The following is a 24,107-nucleotide window of genomic DNA, read 5'->3' as shown; positions in this document are numbered from 1 at the left end:
GCTAAACTGAGTCCCTCAGGGTAAGGAGCAGAGTCTTATTTAATAATCATAGCTCTACTTTCTAGCACAGTGCTTAGATCAAGACTATATGGATTGTTACTAGAACATATAAAATAAGTTAATATCATTTTAGTCTTTCGATTATTATTGCTTTGCAGTGATCTTCACCACAAATGAGCATATTTCCAGTGCTTTGCAGTGCTTGGCACATACTAGATTCTTAATCCATTATTGTATTAATGAACATGTGGACAAAACTCAGGGAGGCTGGACTACTTACTATATATTTTATAGTGTATAATTGGTCTATTCATCTATTGATCTTATGTTTTTCCCTCTGTAAATATTTCTCTTGCTAGTATGCTACAATGAAATAGTTTGACCAAATGTTTTCATTGTCTTTAGTGATCAAAAGGAATAAAAGGAAACAGAAAATTGTCTTTTGCTATTAATAATGTAGCGGTGATTTTTTTCCTTCCAGAAACGAAATCCTGAAGTTCGACATGTAGATCTGGAGATATTGTAGACTTGATGGAATGAATCACCTTGGAGGGAGCCTTGGAAACAAGTTTGCCAAGACTGCTTTCCCACAGTGAAGGAGTCAATGCCATTCAGAAGCCGTTTTGGTTTTTTTTTTTAAGATGGAGGAAATATTTATGTAAAGAGCAATTCAACAGTCCACAGAACTAAGACAACATCTCACTTCTAAGAGACATATTACAAGTTGAATCAATTTGGAAATCATGTTTTTATGTTGCAGCAGGAAACATTTTGGTTACTTAAATTGTTCATAATTTCTCATTTTAGCCTGTCAGTGTGTATTGTACCTTGCAATCATGTTTCCTTTCTTCACATTGGTAAAAAATAAGCAGCATCTGTAAGATTATGATTTTTAACTTTGTTGCCAGTGAAGATTTCACTCCATCAAAACCTGTCAATCTTGAACATTCTGGCTAAATCTTGGTTTGAGGTCTTTAAAACAGTCACTCCATTTCAAAGTCTGTCTTTCCTTATAGAATGTAGAAATTATTTTAACGTACCTTGTGTTGTTTGCCCTGAGCACTAAGAGGAACGCTTTCCTAACCTAGTTATCCATAAATGTTCATTCCAGAAAGGACTTTATTACTGAATTGAAGGAAGAGATTTCAGTACACTCTTTTAGGTCATGCTACTTGCCATTTTGTAAAATTTCTTTTCTCTTCTTTGCTTTTTTCCCCTTATTTAGTTTAATTTTCCTAGTGGTAGGAAATATAAAATAGCCCTAGATATTTCCATGGGCCAGTGTGATGACTGGTTTTTTGTTTTTGTTTTTTAACTGGCTTCAGTCCCATAATGTGTATTTACTAGGAGATAATGCATTTATAAGCATTTTAACATTATGTAAAGTGGACTAGAAATATTTATAATTTCACAGACAGGACAGCATTTTATTTTTTATTTATTTTAAAAGAGGCACTACTTAACTTGTGTAAATCTGAACTGTGGGATAGTTCTTGCTTTGAGAGATAGAGAAGTAAACCTCTTATGCGGAAACTTGTGGCCATGACTTTTGTATAATATCATAGACAGTAGTGTGTCTGTAACATGAGTTTCTTGCAGTTACAAATGGGCATTTAGCATAATGTATGATTATAACATGTGCTAAGTAGCTTTCTAATGATCATAAGGTATCAAGATGAAAAAACATGCAATTCAGTAATTGAAAATTTAGTGCAAAACTACAGCTGCGTCTCCATTCATCAAAAGAATTCATATGCACTTTAAATTGTTCGGGTACCAGTGAGCATTGTCCATGCAAGAGTGGTAGCTGCCTGAATAATCTCTGCTGGATAAGTGAGTGCTTAAGGCCCTAGGTCAGTGTCTAAAAACTTACTTAGATTGAAGTTTATAAATTATAGCAAGTTATAATGCTGGAAACAAAAAATAAACATTGATTAAAGGGTTTGTAATAATAATTTTTTGATTCAGAACTGTCATCTACTGGAAAAGTGTGAAAATTTACATTGGTGTACACTTTTTACCATTACAAAACATCTTGTGTGCTGTACATTTTAAGTGAAATAACATTCCAATTTTATTTTTTAAGATACGAAATTGTTTTATACATATATATGTATATACACGCACACAATTTGTTCTTACGGTTTCAAATTCTTCACTCCTACTTTTTAAAAAACTTTTTTACCCGTTATAATTAACTCTATACTTTCTGTGTCTTCCTCCTTCCCCTTTCCCACCTGCCATTTTGTTTATTCCATGTCAGTGTGCCATGTGGGAAGGTACCAAATTATGTCCAATTTCCTCCTAGTAAAATTACTCTAAAAATTTTCACATAGTTAGACAAGAATATTAACTCATTAAAAACAAAAAACGCAAAAGCTGATGTGCAGTAGTTATTCCAAATGGTAGATTTTTTTAAAGGACTCCCTGAAAGAGGTCAACTCCTGATATTTCTTTGGGTTTTCTAACCTTATTTTGATTGAAGTCATACCTATTCTTAAATAATAATTGAAGGCTTATGTTTCTGTCCTTTCACTGCAGTTCTGTTCTGCACTGATACCTTAAAGTTTGTTTAAGTGAAATTTGACATAAAGAAGTACAGCCTATCTAGGAATTTAATGTATGACATCACTGGTCCCTTTTTTTTTTTTTTTCTTCCTTTTAAACTAGAGTCAAATTTGAATTTTGAAACCAGGGAATTTGGTCCCCTTTATTTAAAAATAAGATAATATCTAGTTGTTCAGGTTTCTTATTTTTGTTTTTTTCCAAATTAATACTTCTTACTTTGTCTTACCCTTATGCATAGTGTTTGAATATTTAAGCATATAAATCTTAATATTTTTAAGGAAAATAGCTTCTGTAGTAGAATAATTGCAAAAGTAATGTTGGACAGAGAAGAGGTCAGTCAAGGCCATGACTCCTGTTTGTATTAAGCTGAAATCTGGAAACCAGCGAAGGTGAAGTATATTTGTTTTCAGCTCTGGCTGTAAGTAACAGGCCCCAAACTGTGGAAGCTGGCACATTTTTTAGACCATGGCAGATGGGGGATGAGGGGTGGAGATCTGTTTTTAAGTGGACCGTGTTGGTGGCCAGTAAGTAGTATTCAGTTCCAAAGAGGGAGATTCCTGAACATATACTGAGGAAACTGTAAGATAGAATCAGATTGGAAAATTTTCAGGTTTTTTCAAAAACAAAGTTAATATCTGCATACATCCTCCTACACACCAAATAACCCAGAACAACAAAAGGGCATTAGACTTGAATTTTGGGTATATGATTTTATTGTTACCTTAATTATCCTGTACTTTGGATAATGGTTTTTGCTAAAATTATACCATCTAAAGGAAACGGCTTAAGTTTTAAATCTGATAACTTTGAGGTAGAATGCTAGGAACTACAGAAAATTGTACAGGCATTTGGAATTTATACTATTTTTCTTAGATTGCATTTGTCATGCTCTGGCATTTCTTTTAAATGTGATGACCCCCAATTTGCCAAACTGTCAGAAGTCAGTGAAGCAAAGAATTGAAGATAAAATGTTGATTCAAAGATTGTCCCCCCTAAATCCCTCATCCTGGTCTCTGAAATGGAAGTTTGGGAGGCATTTATATAGAAGATTGGTCTGGCAGCCTTTATATTTGCATTTAAGTTTACTAGCATCCCTGGAGTTGGTTTCATGGAAAAGAGAAAATTTTTGTTTCTATTACATTGTATTTCATCTGTCTGATTTCTGTGGCAGGTTAAGATTTTCCTGGTCCATCAGGGTGCATTTTTCCTTAATAAATGCTGTATGTAAATAAGAGCAGTTCACTTCTTAGTTTGGGATTTTCCCCGGTGATAAATGTTTGTTAAATACTTCTTTACCTCATGTGCTAACGTTTAAAAATCATGCCTTTGTTTTTGAACAGAATTTATTATTCCTTGAGTATGCTTGTTAGTTTGTGGGTGTCCTCATTTTACAAAACCAAGATATAAAAACTCTTAATTGTTTTATGATCCATTTTCAGTATAGAGAGAACTATTAATTATTTTTTTTTCTGAAACATTTATATTAACATATTTCCATACAAATAACCCAAAGAAACTTTAGTATTAGTTGTTTTTTTTGTTTGTTTGTTTTTTTATACAGCAGATTCTTATTAGTCATCCATTTTATACACATCAGTGTATACATGTCAATCCCAATCGCCCAATTCAGCACACCACCACCCCCACCCCACCGCGGTTTTCCCCCCTTGGTGTGCATACGTTTGTTCTCTACTCAACTTCTGTTCTCTGTGTCTCAACTTCTGCCCTGCAAACCGGTTCATCTGTACCATTTTTCTAGGTTCCACATACATGCGTTAATATACAATATTTGTTTTTGAGAGAACTATTATAAATATACCATTAGGATGTCATGTAGTTGGTAAAGTGCAAATTCAAAAAATTATATCCCTTAGTGACACATAGTATATGATTACATTTTGACAAAATAATATTATTTAAACATGTTAGTTGAATTATTTATTTTGAGATTGTGTCTATATAGTATATTTAGGGGAAAAAATACAAAAATTAAAAACACTAAAAGGTAGAACCTAGAGCCAGCCTGCAGTGGGATCCAGGTTGAATTCTATACTAATCCTGTAGGAATTGCAACTGTGTTTTCTTTTTCACAAGAAACTAAACCAAAGTAATTATTCAAAGTAATTTGGTATTTTGAGAGGGCATATTTCCCACCCCAAAATCAAAATGTATTGAAAATAGAAGCACTGTAGTTTAGAATTTGTGTAGCAAAATACAGAATTGTGTCTGTGTCTTTAAGGGCTTGTAGAGGTTTTAAAATAGACTTAAAAGTAAAAAAAAAAACAACAAAAATTGTATATAATAGCTATCAACAGGATAATTTGAAGTGTTTATGCCAGGTACCATTTCATATGTACAAGCATTCCTCACAAATACTGCAGGCTCGGTCCCAGACCGCTGCAATAAAGCAAATATCAAAACAAAGCAAGTCACACAAATTTTTTGGTTTTCCAGTGCATATAAAAGTTATGTTTACACAGTACTGTATGTAGTCTATTAAGTGTGTAATAGCATTATGCCTAAAAGCACAACGTACATACCTTAATTTAAAAGCACTTTATTGCTAAAAAATGCTAACCATCATCTGGGCCTTTTGAGGGGCTTTTTGCTGGTGGAGCGTCTTGTCTCCACGTTGGTGGCTGTTGAAGGCTGAGGTCGCTGTGGCAATTTCTTAGGATAATGAAGTTTACCGCATCATGTGACTTCCTTTCGTGAACGGTTTCTCTGTAGCGTGCAGTGCCATTTGATAGCATTTTACCCACAGCAGAACTTTCAAAATTGGGGTCAATCCTCTCAAACCCGGCCCTGCCTTATCAACTAAGTTTACATAGTATTTTCAATCCTTTGTTGTCATTTCAATAATCTTCACAGCATCTTCACCAGGAGTCAATTCCATCTCGAGAAACCACTTTCTCTGCTCATTCATAAGCAACTTCTCATCTGTTAAAAGTTTTACCATGAGACTGCAGCAATTCAGTCACATCTTTAGGCTCCACTTTGAATTCCAGTTTTCTTGCTGTTTCCACCACACCCGCAGTGACTTCCTCCACTGAAGTCTTGAATCCCTCAAAGTCATCTACAAGGGTTGGAATCAGCTTCTTCCAAAGTGCTGTTAATATTGATAATTTGTCTTCTTCCCGTGAGCCACTAATGTTCTTTTTTTTTCTTTAATTTATTTTTGGCTGCGTTGGGTCTTTGTTGCCGCATGCGGGCTTTCTCTAGCTGCGGCGAGCGGGGGCTACTCTTCGTTGCGGTGCGCGGGCTTCTCATTGCAGTGGCTTCTCTTGTTGCAGAGCACGGGCTCTAGGTGCGTGCGGGCTTCAGTAGTTGCAGCACGCAGGCTCAGTAGTTGTGGCACATGGGCTTAGTTGCTCCGCGGCATGTGGGATCTTCCCGGGCCCTTCCTGGGCCGGGGCTCAAACCCGTGTCCCCTGCATTGGCAGGCGGATTCTTAACCAATGCACCACCAGGGAAGTCCAAACCACTCATGTTCTTAATGGTATCTAGAATGGTGAATCCTTTCCAGAAGGTTTTCAATTGACTGTACCCAGATGCATCAGAGGAATCACTGTGGCTTTACGAAATGTATTTCTTAAATAAGAAGATTTGAAAATTGAAATTACTCCTTGATTCATGGACTGCAGAATGGATATTGTATTAGCGGCATGAAAACATTAATCTCGTGGTACATCTCCATCAGAGTTCTTGGGTGACTAGGTGCATTGTCAGTAAGCAGTAATATTTTGCAAGGAACCTTTTTTCGAGCCGTGGGTCTCAACAGTTGGTTTAAAATATTCAGTAAATCTTGTAAACAGATATGCTGTCATCTAGGGCTTTGTTCTTCATTTATAGAGCATAAGGAGAGCAGATTGAGCCTAACTTTTAAGGACCCTAGGACTTTTGGAATGGTAAGTGGGCGTTGGCTTCAACTTAAAGTCATCAGCTGCATTAGCCTCTAACAAAAGAGTCAGTCTGTCCTTTGAAGCTTAAAAAAAAAAAAAAATTTATTTTGGCTGTGCTGGGTCTCAGCTGCGGCATGCGGGATCTTTGTTGCGGCATGAACCCGGGCCCCCTGCATTGGGAGCGTGGAGTCTTACCCGCTGGACCACCAGGGAAGTCCCTCCTTTGAAGCTTTAAAGCCAGGCACTGACTTCTCTCTAGCTATGAAAGTCCTACATGGCATCTTGCTTAGTGGAGCCACCTTCATTTATTATCTCAGTTAGATCTTCTGGATAACTTGCTGCAGCTTCTACATCAGCACTTGCTGCTTCACCTTGCAGTTTATGTTGTGGAGACGGCTTCCTACCTTAAATCTCATGAACCAGCCTCTGCCGGCTTCAGACTCTCTTTTTCTGCAGCTGCCTCGTCTCTCTCAGCCTTCACAGAACTGAAGAGAGTTAGGGCCTTGCTCTGGATTAGGCTTTGGCTTAAGGGGATGTTGTGGCTCGTTTGTCTTCTATCCAGACCACTACAACTTTCTCCATATCAGCCATAAGACCGTTTTGCTTTCTTATCATTCATGTTTTCATTAGAGTACCACTTTTAATTTCCTTCAAGAGCTTTTCCTTTGCATCTACAACCTGGCTGTTCGGTGCAAGAGGCCTCGCGTTTGTCCGGTTTTGGCTTTTGAGACACCTTCCTCACTAAGCTTAATCATTTCTAGCTTTTGATCTAAAGTGAGAGATGTGCACCTCTTCCTTTCACTTGAATGCTTGAGGCCATTGTAGGCTTATTCAGTGGCCTAATTTCTATACTGTTGTGTCGGGAGACGGAGGCCTGAGGGGCGGCAGATGGGGGAATGGCTGGTTAGAGCAGTCAGAACACACACAACATTGATCCACTGTTTGCCATCTTGCATGGGCACACCGTGCTTCGTGCCTCAAAACAGTTAAACCAGTAACCTCAAAGATCACTGATCACAGATCACCGTAACAAATATAATAATAATGAAAATGTCTGAGATACGCAAGAATTACCAAAATGACACAGAGACACAAAGTGAGTGAATGCTGTTGGAACAATGGTGCTGATAGACTTGCTCGGTGCAGGGTTGCCACAAACCCTCAATCTGTAAGGAACGCAATATCTGTGAAGGCAATAAAGCAAAGCACAATAAAACAAGGTATGCCTGTTCTAACCCATTTAATCCTTACAAAGAGCCAGTGAAGAAGGAATTATTATTCATTTCTTTGCAGATGAGGAAACTGAGATACAGTAGTTACATGTGTCTGAGGAAACTCAGCTGATAAGGGGCAGAGTCAGGATTTGAACTCACATAGTCTGGTTCTCTACAAGTCACTCTGCTAAGCAGAAGAGCCCAAGAAAACTAACACTGTATAGAAAGTGGAGACAAACTTTTCATTTTGGTATAAAATGAGAAAATGAATTAATATTCAGTAGATAGAACAACTAGCTGCATCTAACTTGAACTGCCTGGAACAGGGGAGTTGGTGGGGTTGGGTGAGGGGTGGGACACTGACACTGTGTGGATGCTAAGGAATTGTGTGTCACCTCGAGATTTATATTCAAGCATTACTTCAAGGCCACCTTAGAGACATATCCAGAAAATGGTATTTAGTTCACTTGTCAGTCATTGATTTGAACCATGCAGGAAAGAAATTTAGGGGAAGTTAGAAATTAGCATTAACCAAAATTTTAAAAAAATTCTTTTAACATATTTGAATAGACAAAACATATGACCCCAAATTAAGAATGTTCAAACAGATATATAGGGTGGCACAAAAACAGAAACATAGATCAATGGAACAAGATAGAAAGCCCAGAGATAAACCCACGCACCTATGGTCAACTAATCTATGACAAAGGAGGCAAGGATATACAATGGAGAAAAGACAGTCTCTTCAATAAGTGGTGCTGGAAAAACTGGACAGCTACATGTAAAAGAATGAAATTAGAACACTCCCTAACACCATACACAAAAATAAACTAAAAATGGATTAGAGACCTAAATGTAAGACCAGACACTATAAAACTCTTAGAGGACAATATAGGAAGAACACACTTTGACATAAATCACAGCAAAATCCTTTTTGATCTATCTCCTACAGTAATGGAAATAAAAACAAAAATAAACAAATGGGACCTAATGAAACTTAAAAGCTATTGCACAGCAAAGGAAACCATAAACAAGATGAAAAGACAACCCTCAAAATGGGAGAAAATATTTGCAAATGAATCAACGGACAAAGGATTAATCTCGAAAATATATAAACAGCTCATGCAGCTCAATATTAAAAAAACAACCCAATCCAAAAATGGGCAGAAGACCTAAATAGACATTTCTCTGAAGAAGACATACAGATGGCCAAGAAGCACATGAAAAGCTGCTCAACATCACTAATTATTAGAGAAATGCAAATCAAAACTACAGTGAGGTATCACCTCACACCAGTTAGAATGGGCATCATCAGAAAATCTACAAGCAACAAATGCTGGAGAGGGTGTGGAGAAAAGGGAACCCTCTTGCACTGTTGGTGGGAATGTAAATTGATACAGCCACTATGGAGAACAGTATGGAGGTTCCTTAAAAAACTAACAATAGAATTACCATATGACCCAGCAATCCCACTACTGGGCATATACCCAGAGAAAACCATAATTCAAAATGACACATGCACCCCAATGTTCATTGCAGCACTATTTACAATAGCCAGGTCATGGAAGCAACCTAAATGCCCATCGACAGATGATTGGATAAAGAAGTAGTGGTACATATATACAATGGAATATTACTCAACCATAAAAAGGAACGAAATTGGGTCATTTGTTGAGACATGGATGGATCTAGAGACTGTCATACAGAGTGAAGTAAGTCAGAAAGAGAAAAACAAATATTGTATATTAACGCATATATATGGAACCTAGAAAAATGGTACAGATGAACCGGTTTGCAGGACAGAAATTGAGACACAGATGTAGAGAACAAACGTATGGACACCAAAGGGGGAAAGAAGCGGGGCTGGTGGTGGTGTGATGAATTGGGAGATTGGGATTGACATGTATACACTGATGTGTATAAAATGGATGACTAATAAGAACCTGCTGTATAAAAAAATAAAATTAAATTAAAAAAACACAAAAAATACCAGATATATAGGGAATATTCTCTTTCCCAACCCTGACCCCTAGCTACCCATTCTTTTCCCAGAGGCAGCTAATGTTACAGTCTTGTGATGTATCCTTATCGATACTTGATGTATATATGCACACACACACATATATACAAGTTTATAGTATATATTTCCTCTTCTACACAGATGGTAAAATACTTACATGTTAATGAATCTTATCATTTAAAAAGTGTGCAGCCAATGGGACTTCCCTGGTGGTCCAGTGGTTAAGACTCTGCACTCCTAATGCAGGGGGCCTGGGTTCCATCCCTGGTCGGGGAACTAGATCCCGAGTGCCAAAACTAAGAGCCTGCATACGGCAATGAAGATCCCAAGTGCCACAACTAAGACCCAGTGCAGCCAAATAAATAAATAAATAAATATTTTTTTAAAAGTTAAAATCATGTGATAAAAAAAAAAGTATGCAGCCAATTTTCAAAGTTTTGTGTTCACTGAAAATTATTGTATCAAGAGGATGTAACACAATATAGTGCTGTGCTTTACCATATGGTGGCCATTTGTGACTCTTTACATTTAAATTAATTAAATAAAATAAAAAATTCAGTTCCCCAGCTGCATTAGCCACATTTTCATGTGTTCAATAGCTACGTGTGGTTAGTGGCTACCATGTTGTACAATGCAGATATAGACCATTTCCATTATCACAGAAGGTTCTTTCAGACAGTACTAAAGATATATAATTAGTTATTGGGCTATAACTTAAGGCTACCAACTAGTTAGCATTGCTTTGAACAAGTAAATTTCTCATCTTCAAAATAGTTTGAACTTATCTCTCATTCAAATGCACAGTCAACATTCTGAACATTAGGGAAGAAAACCCTAAAAAAGTGTCCCTCACCACCCTTTATAAAATAGCAAACCCTCTCCATTTCTCTCCATTTGCTATACAATGGACATTCAACCCCTTAGCAAGAACTACTGGCTCTGCCTCCAAAATATATTTGGAATCCATTTCTCCTCATTTCAGTTATTATCTTAATGTTAGCCATCATCATATCGTGCTTGAATTTTCAAAATAGCCTCTTAAGTGATTTCCCCCTAATAGCTCACACATTCTATTTCAACACAGCAGCTTGTGATTTTTTGAAAACATGTCAGATCATGTCCCTTCTCTTCTCAAAGCCCTCCCTGTGGTTTCTCATCTCATACAGAATAACATCATCTGTTCTGAGGAAGCTTACAAGTTCTCCATGATGAGTTTCTCCACTATCTCTTGGACCCCATTTTCTACTATTCTCTCCCTCACTGTTCCAGCCAGACCGGCCTCCTTTCTGCTTTTCATACATCCTAAGCATGCTGTCAACCCACAGCCTTTGTACTGTCTGAAATACTCTTCCCGCCACATACCTGCACAGCATGCTGCTTAACTTCTTCAAATATCTGTTTAAGTGACACCTCATCAGTGAGCTCTTTCCTCACCACCCTTTATAAAACTGCAAACCCTCTCCATTCCTCTCCTTACCCCTCTAATATTTCATTGCTTTGTTTTTGACTATAGCATTTATTACCTGCATACTATAATTTTATTCTTGTTTACTGTCTATCTCCACTAGAATGTAACATCCATTAGAGCTGGATCTCCAGAAACTAGAATGGCATCTAACAGATAGTAGGCATTCAATAAATGCATGTTGATAAGTGAATGTTTATGTATGATGCTGTCTCTAGAAGTATAAAGATAAAAAAGACCTAGACTTGGGATTTCCCTGGCGGTTCAGTGGTTAGGACTCCGTGCTTTCACTGCCAAGGGCGTGGGTTCAATCCCTGGTTGGGGAACTAAGATCCTGCACACCACACGGCAGGGCCAAAAAAAAAAAGACATAGACACTCACAGTCTAGTTAACTGACAAAGAAGAAGCCCATACAAATAATTACAATACAGTGTAATAATGTGCTTATCCAAAAACATTTAAGTGGAGTAATATTAATCTTCATCAAAACTAGGTTTGTGAGATAGGCATGCTGATATGTTGTTCATGGGAGTGTGAAATGGGGCCTCCTCTCTGGAGGGTACTTTTCTAGTAGGTATCAAGAGTGGAAAATGTTCATACCTTTTGACCCAGTCATTTCACTTGTAGGAATGCAATCTAAGGAAATGGCATTGCTCTAGTATAAAAAAATTTGAAAAAAATTAGGTAAATGGTTAAACAAAGTATGGCGTATTTGTAAGGTAGACAGACCATAATGCAGTCTTTGGAATCATTTTTGGCAGAATACTTAATAAGATGACAAAATGCTTATGATAGAGGAAAAACCTAAGAATACACACCTATCACTTTAAGTTGTTACTGTTAAAGGTTGGGATTGGGGTGGGAGACGTCCTTTACTTTTCATTATTCATACAAAAATATTTTATGATCAAGAATTAGTTTTGCCAACTTTAGAAATACTTAAGACTAATTTTTTAGTGGAAAAATAAAAATAGGACCCGAGTATATTAAGAATAATTTCAATTTTATGTACATAGAAAAAGGCCTAAAAGGAAATACACACACTAAATAGTAACAATGCTCATACATGATTTTTTTTTGTCATTTAGAGATTTCCTATGATGAACTTGTCTTTTTACATTTTTAAAAAATTTTTGGCTGTGTTGGGTCTTTGTTGCTGCGCGCAGGCTTTCTCTAGTTGCGGCGAGCGGGGGCTACTCTTCGTTGTGGTGCGCGGGCTTCTCGTTGCAGTGGCTTCTCTTGTTGCAGAGCACGGGATCTAGGCACGCAGGCTCAGTAGTTGTGGCGCACGGGCTTCATTACTCAGTGGCATGTGGGATCTTCCCGGACCAGGGTTCGAACCCGTGTCTTCTGCATTGGCAGGCGGATTCTTAACCACTGCGCCACCAGGGAAGCCCTGTAAGTTTGGGTTTTGTTTGTTTTGTTTGTTTTTTTAGATTCCACATATAAATGATATCATATATCATATTTGTCTTTCTCTGTCTGACTTATTTCACTGTGCATGACATCCTCCAGGTCCATCCATGTTGCTGCAAACGGCAAGATTTCCTTTTTTATAGCAGAATAACATTCCATTGTGTGTGTATATACATACATACATATATATATATACACATTTGCTTTTTTTTCTTATTGAGGTAACATTTATCATTATGTAAGTTTCATGTGTACATTATATTTCTACAACATGCTCACCACCAAAAATTTATTTTCCATCTGTCACCATACAGTTGATCCCCTTTACCGATTTCACCCTCCACACCCTTCTTCTCTGGTAGCCACTACTCTGTTCTCTGCATCTATGTGTTTGTTTTTGTTTGGTTTGTATACCACATTTTCTTTATCCATTTATCCACTGATGAATGCTTAGGTTGTTTCCATATCTGGGCTATTGTAAATAATGATGCAATGAGCATCATTAGTGTTTTTGTTTTCTTCAAATAAATACCCAGAAGTGGAATTGCAGGATCATGTGATAGGTCTACTTTTAATTTTTGAGGAACCTCCATACTGTTTTCCACAGTGGCTGCACCAATTTACATTCCCACCAGCAGTGCACAAGGGTTCCTTTTTCTCCACATCCTCACCAATGCCTATTATTTCTTACCTTTTTGACAATACCCATTCTAACAGGTGTGAGGTGGCATCTCATGGTTTTGAGTTGCATTTCCCTGATGATTAGTGAAGTTGAGCACTTTTTCATGTTCCCTGTTGACCATTTGTATATCTTCTTTGGAAAAATGTCTATTTAGATCCTCTGCTCATTTTTTAATCAAGATTTTTTTCTTTTAATATTGAATTGTATGTGTTCTTTATATATATTCTGGATATTAACCCCTTATCAGATACGTGATTTGCAAACATTTCTCCCATTTGGTAGGTTGCCTTTCCATTTTGTTCATGGTTTCCTTTGTTATGCAGAAGGCTTTTAGTTCGATGTAGTCTCACTTGTTTATTTTTGCTTTTGTTGTCTTTGTTTTTGGTGTCAAATCCAAAAAAATCATTGCCAAGACTGAAGTCAAGGAGCTTACTGCCTATGTTTTCTTCTAGGAGTTTTATCGTTTACTTACTTAATTTTTTGAAATTCATCTGTGGTCCACTAAATTCAGCTGAATTCCTCTTGAAGATTTACATTCCTAAAACTTAACTGCAGAATTAACTTTCTCCTTAATAAAGATAGTCATCAATGACTATTCTATCAGAAAAGAGTTTCCTTATTTTCATTAGTTATTTTCATTGGCATTGTAAATTTTGTTGTCTCTTCATAGGATCAGCTAGAGCTGTGTTTTTCAAATTTTAACCTGCATACAAATCACCTGGGAATCTTGTTAAAATGCAGATTTTTTGATCCAGTAGGTATCAATTAATTCTAAAGTAATTAATGCTAAAGCTGCTGGCCCATGGACCACACTTTGACTATCAAAGGCTATGATTATTTTCAGATGTTGTATATTAAGCCTGCTGGCACAGTAATATCTCATCTTTTACAATAAATGTATCTCTAAAGACATTTGATAGTTACTGTGGTTGTAAAATTGAAACACTTTTTAAAGAGAGATCACTATGAATTCTCATAAAGAATGCATTCTTACATAATTAATTATTGGGAGTAAATCCTGAATTGTATCCAAAGTATGATCGTAAAATAATGTCAACAGTATTTTTAATAAACATTAAAGCTCAACTAAGTGTTCCTTTAAAAATAATCCCTTGTGTAAGCTATTGCCTTAGTCTAACAATGCTGCCATCTTTAGGATATGTTTGGAACACCTGCTTGGGAGTTAACTATAGTATTTGTAACTCATTTGTAAAAATAGGTCTGATGAAGTGATGGATATCTTCATCTTTTGAGGATAAATGGAATTTCTTGGGAAGCAGTCAAAACTAGCTGGATCCAAGACTGATGAATATGGTGGATGGGTATGCCGGTTATTATTATTTTGGGTTAAAAATAAGGAACACTGGGGACTTCCCTGGGTGGCGCAGTGGTTAAGAATCTGCCTGCCAACACAGGGGACCTGAGTTCGATCCCTGGTCTGGGAGGATCCCACATGCCACGGAGCTACTGAGCCCGTGTGCCGCAATTACTGAGCCTACGTTCTAGAGCCCACGAGCCACAACTACTGAGCCCGTGTGCCTGGAGCCCGTGCTCCGCAACAAGAGAAGCCACCGCAATGAGAAGCCTGCGCACCACAACAAAGAGTGGCCCCCACTCGCCGCAACTAAAGAGAGCCTGTGTGTAGCAACGAAGACCCAACGCAGCCAAAAATAAATAAATAAATTTATAAAAAAAAAAAAAAAAAAAAAAAAAAAAAATAAGGAACACTGTAATGAAATCTATTTTGTGTTTGCAGCTTATCATTTCATTCTGTAGGAGGAGCCCTACAAACAACATGAATATTGTTTTAATGAGTTCATGTCCTTTCAAGGCAATTACTAATTTGAAGAATAATACTTATCTGAAGATATAAATTCTGGTTTCTTGGTTAAAGAAATCAGTCTCATTATCAGAGTTTCAAAATACGTGAGGCAAAACTGATAGAACTGAAAGAGAAATAGATAAATCCACACAACGCCTCTCTCACAATAATCAATAAAAGTAGACTGAAAAATCAGTAAGCATACAGAAGATGTGAATGACACTATCAACTAACTTGACCTATTTGATATTTATAGTACATTCCATCCCAAAACAGAAATGAACATTCTTTTGAAGGTCACTTGGAATATTTACCAATAAAGACCATGTGCTTCGCCATAAAACATGTGTCAATAAAGTTAAAAGGATTTATATCATACAAAGTATGTTCTTTGACCAAAATGGAATTGAGTTTAAAAACCCATAAAATGTAGAATTAAAATATATGACAGCAGTAGCGCAAAGGAAGTGCATTGTTGTAAGATTCTTACACTGTTAATGAAGTGGTATGTCTTTATTTCAAGGCAGACCGCGATGTTAAAGATGTATATTGTAAGTCATGGAGCAACCGCTAAAACACACGTGTGCACACACACACACACACACACACAAAGAGGTATAGCTAATAAGCCAACAGTGGAGATAAAATGGAATCATAAATAATGAATAAATAATAAATCCAAAAGTCAATAAACAAGGAACAAAGAAAAGATGAGACAAATAGAAAACAAATAGCAAGATGTTAGCTTCAATTCTTATGTTAACTCAAAGAGGTAGATATTTTACAGATAAGGAAACTGAGACTTGGAGAGATCTAAGTAATTTGCCTAAGGTGACACAGCCAGTATGTATTGGGGCTGGGATTTCAATTCAGGTCCCCTGTCTTCCAAGGTCTCTGCACTCTATCTAATGCCAAGGTACTGTAGTAGTGTGTGTGTGTATGCATTCTAGCTACCTGTGTGTAGAATAATTTGGAGAACTAAACCCCTATGTCTTCTAAGAGTTGTGAATATGATTGACATTTACATTTCCGCATGCCTGTATAACTAAAATATATTCTTGCTTTTTGAATTACAGTGAAGCTATATTGAATTATTTCTTGAGGGTTTTCCCATCTGTCTTCACTCTCCATCACAGGTCAGGCTATGCCTAGATTCTCTGCAATTGAGGGAGTGGGATGAGATGGTGTCAGTGCTGCCACAGTGAGGACAACCTAAGTCATTTCCCACAAACCTCTTCAAATCTTTTAAAAGCTTCTTGCTGTGTTCATTATCTATGTATATACCCATATATGAGCACAGTACACTAACACGTTAAAATATTTTGACACTCCATACAATATGCCAGGTTCTGTGGTAGGCAAAAGATATAAAAAGGTGAAAGAATTAATTATGTCCCCTGATATCCTAGAGTTAAAAGTCTCATGAGGCATACAAACTTTATACAAAGAATCATACAAATATATATGATACTGTCCTAAGTGCTATGAGAGCAGCAGGGTACCATGATAGTTAACAGGATGACCTATTTGCAGGTCCTCAATGGAAATAGTCATTTTCTTTTCTTTTTAACATCTTTATCGGAGTATAATTGCTTTACAGTCATTTTCTTCTTATTACAAACATATTGAAGACTTTGAAACTATTACAAAGCCACCAAGCTAGAAGTTGACTATAAGTAAGGTAAGTTAGTAATAAAACAATTCTTTCAACTTTAGCATGCTTGGAGCCACGTGATATATTTCAGAGTCTCTTGAGTATGAAGGGCTGTCACCGGCAATTATTTTGAAAGTTATTCATCCTTTTCTTTCCCATTTGCGAAAAGAATGATTTTTTAAAAAATATTATTTATTTATTTGGCTGCGCTGGGTCTTAGTTGTGGCATGCGAACTCCTAGTTGCAGCATGTGGGATCTAATTCCCTGACCAGGGATCGAACCTGGGCCCCCTGTATTGGGAGCGTGGAGTCTTAGCCACTGGACCACCAGCAAAGTCCCAGAATGACGGTTTTTTAAGAGTAAAGATTTAACTAGGAATTTTTCATTACAATACAGGCTTTAATCATAGGACTTTAGAAGAAAACTCTTCACTTCCAGCAGTCCATTTAAAAAATGGCTGTGGATGATTTAAAAAGAGCAGTAAAATAAGTTGTAACCAATGTAACCTATAGCGTGTAAGGGGCTCACCCAGATCCTTCTGTGTTCATCCTGAGCTGTGTCCTGGGAGAAGCTGAGCCAGGCATGGTTCTGGGAAGAGCCCGCCTCCCTGTCTCAACAAGCCCAGATCTTGCAGCGGCTATTTCTGATTCTCTCCAGCCAGAGCCCACTGGCTGGAGCCCAGTGACCAGCTGCAGCCGGTATGAAAGCTGCCGCCCAGTGTCATTCTGAAAAGACCACAATACTCTTTCCTCTGCATCCCATCTTTTCCTGGTGACAGGGAACCGAAGACCCAAGGGCAGGCCCAGGACCGACCACTGGCATTGTGCCTAGCACACACTGAAGACTCAATAAATGCTTAAAAAAAAAAAAACAAAAAGAAAGAAGAAGAAATATAAAATAAAATTGGGTGTTTGATTACAGATAGCTCAAAAGGGAGACGGAAATAAAATCAGTTTTTGTTAATTGTTAGATAAGAATTGAGCAGGAAGAGACAAGAAACAATGATTTTTAAAGGTGCTTTACAAAAACACTGGATCATTATCTGATGACTTGCTTGTAAAAGTTGCTTTATTTTAGGAACAAATTTAAGTGACCGGATTTTAAACATTCTGCAAGTATTTTCCTGGTTAGACACTTAGTACCTAGGCGATAGAAACATCTGCTCGCTGAACAGGTATCACTGCAGAGTAAAGGCACTCAAACAATTGCATCTGCTCTTCTGATTAGAGCGAAGGGGAGGGAGGGGAGGCAGGAACATGAAGGGAATGATGTGGGCGGCTGTCTGCAGTGCCTGCTTGCAATATAAACGGGCAGGCTTGTCTGCTCAACAAAATGGGAAGGATTGTTTCTAGCACAGAATAATTGTCCTTAAAAAATGTTTCCTTATAAATATTTTTATTAGTATACCTTAAAGCTTTTAGTATTAAAGAACCCACCAGATTAAGGCTTGGCATAATTTTGAGAAGGTATATGCATTAGTTTTTAGGGTATTTGGGGGAGAAAAGCTGATTTGTTTCGATAATGATTGTAGCACAGTCCTTTTTGAATAGCGGTATTTCATTTCTGGAACAGGTTCATCCATTTGTCTTTCTGATACCCTCTTTCTAGACTAATAATTCGGGCATTTTATTTTTAATTTTTATTTTTATTTTGTGGACTGGTGAAATCAGATTTCTTTTTTAATATTTTAGAGCAACATATTTTACTCCAAAGCCTTTCTATATAGACAACAAGTACTATAAGAAGAAACAAACAAAAAAAAACTGTAAGGTAAGCTTTCAGGGAAAAAGTGATTCTGAGCTGAGAGAAGGTTCTAGATTAGGAGTTCTTAACATGGGACCATGGGTAAAATTTAGGGGATTCAAGAATCCCTTGGAATTTCCTGGAAAATCCTGAGTGTATCTAGGGAGAGAGTCCTGTGTTTTTATAAGATTTTCAGAGTGGTATTGACCCAAAAGAGTTAGAATCTTGTAGTGTGAGTGTCAGTCAAGATAGCCTAAGTTATGCTGCAGTAACAAAATAACCTTGAGACCTTGGTAGCTTAAAACCACCATGGTTTCTCACTACCTAAAATTACTTCCCCTCCAACTCATGTCAAACAACAGATATTTGTTCAGAGCTAATTCTGCTCAAAGGCTCCTAACTAGGGCCCCAGAGAGAGAGGGATCAGGTCCCCTGGACATTACATGTCTTTACCTCTGGACAAGTTCCTCACTTTCCCTTATCCACCAGATGTTTTCTTTATTTAAATTTTTATTGGAATATAGTTGATTTAAAAAGTTGTGTTAGTTTCTGCTGTACAGCAAAGTGAATCAGTTATACGTATACATAGATCCACTCTTTTTTAGATTCTTTTCCCATATAGGTCATTACAGAGTATTGAGTAGAGTTCCCTGGGCTATATGGTAGGTCCTTATTCGTTATCTATTTTATATATAGTCGTGTGTGTATGTCAATCCCAATCTCCCAAGTTATCCCTCTCCCTCCCACTTCCCCGCCCCCCCCCCGCCCCCGTAACCATAAGTTTGTTTTCTACATCTGTGACTCCATTTCTGTTTTGTAAATAAGTTTATCTGTACCTTTTTTTTTTTTAGATTTCACATACAAGCGATATCATATGATATTTGTCTTTTACGGTCATCCGCCAGATTCTTATCCTCACTGCAGACAGAGAGGGGATAGAACCCTGGAAGGGAAGTGACCACAGGTGGAAAAAATAAATTCCAGATAGATAAGTTGGAACAAACAGTCTGAAATGTTTTCGTCAGTGTTGGGGAGGGGTGGGTGGAGTAGGTGGCAGGGAGGTGTGAAGGAGATTTCTCATTTCTGGGCTTAGCATTTCAACATGACAATTTATGTTCTAGGAAGCACTCTAATATACTTATCATCCATACTTCATCCATTTCCAGGTAAAAATAGCACATCATAATACAGCGCTGTTACAGTAAACTTTCAAAGATAAATGCAAAATCAAGAACAGAAAAAGATGGTTGGTGGTGGTAGAGAACAAGCAGACAGAAAAGCTGAGCTAAGGGAAGCTGCAGTTGAGATATAACTTAACATCGGGCTTCCTGGCAGCCAAAGAAAAAAGGGAAACACCAACAAGAAATTTGGACAAGTAGCTGTAAAAATCTTACGGTTCTAGGGGACTGTATTGTTTTGATATTCATTTAGGCACTGCTAGTAAATAGCTGCATGAACTTGAACAAGTTACTAGAGTATTCTAGGCTTTACTTCCCTATAAGTGACAGTAATTGCCTGCTGAATTAGACAATATCTAAATTTCCTTTTCCCATAACTTCTCAGTTGACACTTCAAAGAAATGTCTTTATACTTTTCATCAGGATTATACACTTCTTCATTAAACACGTGTTTATAGTTCTCTGTAGATTCATGAAGATTTTCCCCTTTAAGTATCCTTAAAGAGAAACGTGACAGAATTCCCTAATCTTTACTAATTTTAAAGCTAACATATATTTCACATGTCACATGCCTAGTTTTGACTTTGACATTCTTCTGCAGTCACAGAAAAAACAGCATATTCAAAAATACACCAGAAATGAAAGGGTAATTATTTTGTACAGAGTGTTAATAGAAAACACAACACAAGCCACAAACACAATTATTATGTTTTTAAAATTGAATTGAAAATGCTTCTATGTTGCCAGAAAGGAGAAAGAATCATAGTCGTTGGTACCAAAAAAGAGACAGACTAGAAGACATTTCCATACCCCTGTTCCTCACATCTTGACAGGGCCTGAATTTCTTCCTAGAATCTGGCAGAGAGTGAAGAATGTTTTAAATCTCACTTATTGCTGGGAAGTGGACCTTCGCTTTTAAAAACTGTCTATATTTATATGTTTTCTGGTTTCTCTGCTTGTATCCAACCACACAGCTTACTGTTCATTATATTTCATTTTCATTAGTGGTATTCTTAAATATTCTTGTGCCTTGATGAATTTTTATTTTTCAAGAGTAAAGAAGGTAAAAAAAAAAAAAAATCAGGATTAATCTGGTCCATAGCATTTTTTTTTTTTTCGGCTGTGCTGTGCAACTTGTGGGATCTTAGTTCCCCAACTAGGGATTGAACCCGGGCCCCCGAGAGTGAAAGCCTGGAATTCTAACCACTGTAGTCCATAACATTTTTGTTAGATGAGAATAAAGATAAACATTTTAAAGCTGTATTTCAAAACCATGTTTTAACCTCATTTATTAAAATTTGACAATGCATAAGTACAAGGTCCACAAGATATTCTATTTTGATGTAACTCATCCCACCTTATCTATCTATCATCTATCTATCTCTCCATTCATTCATAGAAGCAAGCATATTTCTTAAACATCAGGATCAATGAATACAGAGGACTACTGAGAGAGGCATTGAGACTGTGTCTCTATGGATCTTTAGGACTGAATCAGAACCAAGACTCACCTGGGACCCAGAAACTGCACCAATATTCATCTGGGAATTTTTTCAGGATTTTGAGCAGCAGTCTTCTCAGGCCACATTGAGGAATGAATTACAGTTGGATCAGCCAAAGCTGGGTAGACTTAAGAAGTAGTTACTGTTTCATCAGCCTCATTGTTGCAACTTTTTTCCTCAGCCTTGCAAATCTTCAAACATCAGTTTTATTGGAGTCAGTGAAACACGGGCTTCTCGCCTGGAGCAGGCCGCCTGGATTAGCATCTGGCCTTTAGCGCTTCACCACCACTAGCTCTGTGACCTTGGGCACATGTCTCTAAGCATCAGTTTACTCATCTGTAGAGTGGGGATAATATTAGAGTTTACCTCATAGGCTGTAAGAAGATTCACTGCGTTAATGATAGTAAAGCATTCAACTACTGACTTAAGAAGTAACTATTCAAATTATTAAAAATGAAAAGGTCATTTATGTAAAGAAGTCGACTCTCAGGATTTCACTGAAGGGGAACCAAAGAGATCTTTGAACTATCTAACTCATCCCCATGATCAATTGTGATTAACTTCTCCCCTTTACTCTGTCTCCGCCTTGCTCTACGTCCCAGGGGGCTGACCTGTGTGGACATCAAGGTGGTTTCCAGCTGCTCTCAGCTAGAGGGGAGCATCGTAAGGAGACAGAAGTGAGGAGAGAAGTAAGGGTACTGATTCCCCTGGCTCCGTCCCTGCAGGCTCTGCCGACTCTAACCACGTTTCCTCACATGGAGATCACATTTCCTAGCAGGGAGCCCTCATTCCAGTACACCCACTGGCTCACCTCCCCTCTTCAGGCCGACGACAGTGCCCTGCCAGTGCACGGTCTGGACACTACACTCCCCATCGTAGTTTCAGGCTACCCTGCTCACACCTTTGGACTAAGTGTTTTTATCCAGCTCTTCTCAAATCAACCGTGCCATCTGTTTCCTGACAGACTGGTTGAAACACCAGGTATGTATCACTAGGATGGTGTCTATGTGAGGCCTGAGCAACAGCTTTAAGGGGAGGGGGGAAAAAGGAAAAGAGAAAAAGAGAATGATTCGACCAGGATTTGGGAGCACACCAAATTATATATGAATAATTCTTTCCCTGAATTGGCATGTACTTTGGCTGATATGGTCAAATTGAACTATTTTGGTATGATAGAGACAGACTCAGTGACCTTTATTTTCTCTCATTCTATGCCTGATTCAGCTTTGTAAATACAGTTTTATGGGGGGAACAAGTTGCTCACTGGAACTTGGGATTTTCTCATAATTCATAATAGGTCTTGGTCATTTTTCTCCAACTAGTTATTCAGCCGCTGGCTGTATTTATTTGGTTCTTGGGACATGGTACCTGATACAGGGCCAGGCACGTCAGGCTCTCAGTAAATACATTGCATGAATGTATAATCAACTTTAAAGGGTTCATCCATGTTGTAGTATGTATTAGTATTTCATTCCTTTTTTATGACTGAACAACACTCCATTGTGTGGATATACCACATTTTGTTTGTCCATTCATCAATTAATGGACATTTGGATTGATGCCACTTTTTGGTATCATAGGGCTCCTGTGAACATTTGTGTACAAGTTTTTGTGTAGACGTGTTTCCAATTCTCTTGGGTATATACCCATGAGTGGAATTGCTGGGTCAAATGATAACCTATATTTAACTTTTTAAGGAATTGCCAAACTGTTTTTCAAAGTGACTGCACCATTTTACATTCCTACCAGCAATGTATGAAGGTTTCAATCTCTCCATATCCTAGCTAGTATTTATTATTGTGTATCTTTTTCATTGGTATTTCACTGTGGTTTAATTTGCATTTCCCTAATAACTGGTGATGTTGAGCATCTTTTCATGTGCCTATTGGCCGTTTGTATCTTCCTTGGAGAATGTATATTCAGAACCCTTGCCCACTTTTAATTAGGCTATTTGTGTTTATTGTTGAATTGTAAGAGATCTATATATTCTGGCTACAAGTTTCTTATCAGATATATAATTTGCAAATATTTTCTCCCATTCTGTGGGTTATCTTTTTGTTCTTCATGTTGTTCTTGGAAGCACCAAAGTTTTTCATTTTGAAGTACAATTTATCTTTTCTTTTTTTTGTCACTTAGGCTTCCCGGTGTCATATTGAAAAAACCATGGCTTAACCCAAGACGATTCACTCCTGTGTCTTCTTCTTCTAAGAAGACTTCTTAGAAGGCTTCTTTTATAATTTTAGCTCTTCCATTTAGGTCTATGACCTATTTTCAATTATTTTTTGCACATGGTATAAAAGTAGGGGTCCAACTTCATTCTTTTGGATGTGGATATCCTGTCGTCTCAGCATCATTTGTTGAAATGACTATTCTTTCCCCATTGAATTATCTTGGCACCCTTGTTAAAAATCAATTGACCGCAAATGTAAGGATTTTTGTAGGCTATCTGGATTCCTTGCATTTCCATCAGAGCTTTAGGATAAGCTTGTCAATTTCTGCAGAGAAGTCACCTGAGATTTGGATAGAAATTGCAATGGACCAGTAGATCAATTTGGGGAGTATTGCCATCTTAACAGTATCGATTCTTCCACTCCATTATCATGGGATATCTTCCCCGTTATTTAGATCTTTTAAAATTTCTTCCAATAAGGTGTTGTAGTTTGCAGTGTACAAGTCTGGCATTTGTTTTTTAAAATTTATTCCTAAGTATTTTATTCTTTCTGATGTTATTGAAAATAAAATTGTTTTTTTAAATTTCATTTTCAGAGTGTTTATTGCTAGTGTATAGAAATACATTTGATTTTCGTATATCGATCTTGTATCCCGCAACCTTGCTGAATTTGTTCCTAATACTTTTTTGATCTGTAGCTTTTACTCTGTGTGACCTGCTACAAAATATTAAAAAACCGAAGTTACTTAATAATCCTCTTTTAATGCTT

General features: G+C 37.3%; 2 protein-coding genes and 1 non-coding gene across 7 annotated transcripts in view; 2 read left to right on the top strand and 1 right to left on the bottom strand.

Moving 5' to 3' along the window:
• SLC30A9 (solute carrier family 30 member 9) overlaps positions 1–3,800 on the top strand; it is a 77,427-nt gene extending 73,627 nt beyond the window's left edge. For all 4 annotated transcript variants that reach the window (XM_059923080.1, XM_059923078.1, XM_059923076.1 and 1 more), the window contains one exon: positions 482–3,800. In XM_059923080.1, the coding sequence (XP_059779063.1) occupies positions 482–526 (45 nt within the window). In that variant the 3' untranslated portion in view covers positions 527–3,800. The remainder of the gene's footprint in view (positions 1–481) is intronic.
• The window catches only part of BEND4 (BEN domain containing 4), a 62,560-nt gene that overhangs the window by 4,940 nt on the left and 33,513 nt on the right, over positions 1–24,107 (bottom strand). For both annotated transcript variants that reach the window (XR_009503319.1, XR_009503320.1), the window contains one exon: positions 21,178–21,504. The gene's annotated coding sequence lies outside the window, so the exon portion shown is untranslated. The remainder of the gene's footprint in view (positions 1–21,177; positions 21,505–24,107) is intronic.
• TRNAR-CCU (transfer RNA arginine (anticodon CCU)) lies at positions 9,908–9,980 on the top strand. Its single transcript has one exon. It is a non-coding gene; the product is annotated as a tRNA-Arg (tRNA).

This window comes from Balaenoptera ricei, chromosome 5 (genome assembly GCF_028023285.1).
Source record: "Balaenoptera ricei isolate mBalRic1 chromosome 5, mBalRic1.hap2, whole genome shotgun sequence".
Classification (NCBI taxonomy): domain Eukaryota; kingdom Metazoa; phylum Chordata; class Mammalia; order Artiodactyla; family Balaenopteridae; genus Balaenoptera; species Balaenoptera ricei.
Note: the sequence above shows the minus strand (reverse complement) of the source record. Positions and strands in the feature narration are given on the sequence as shown.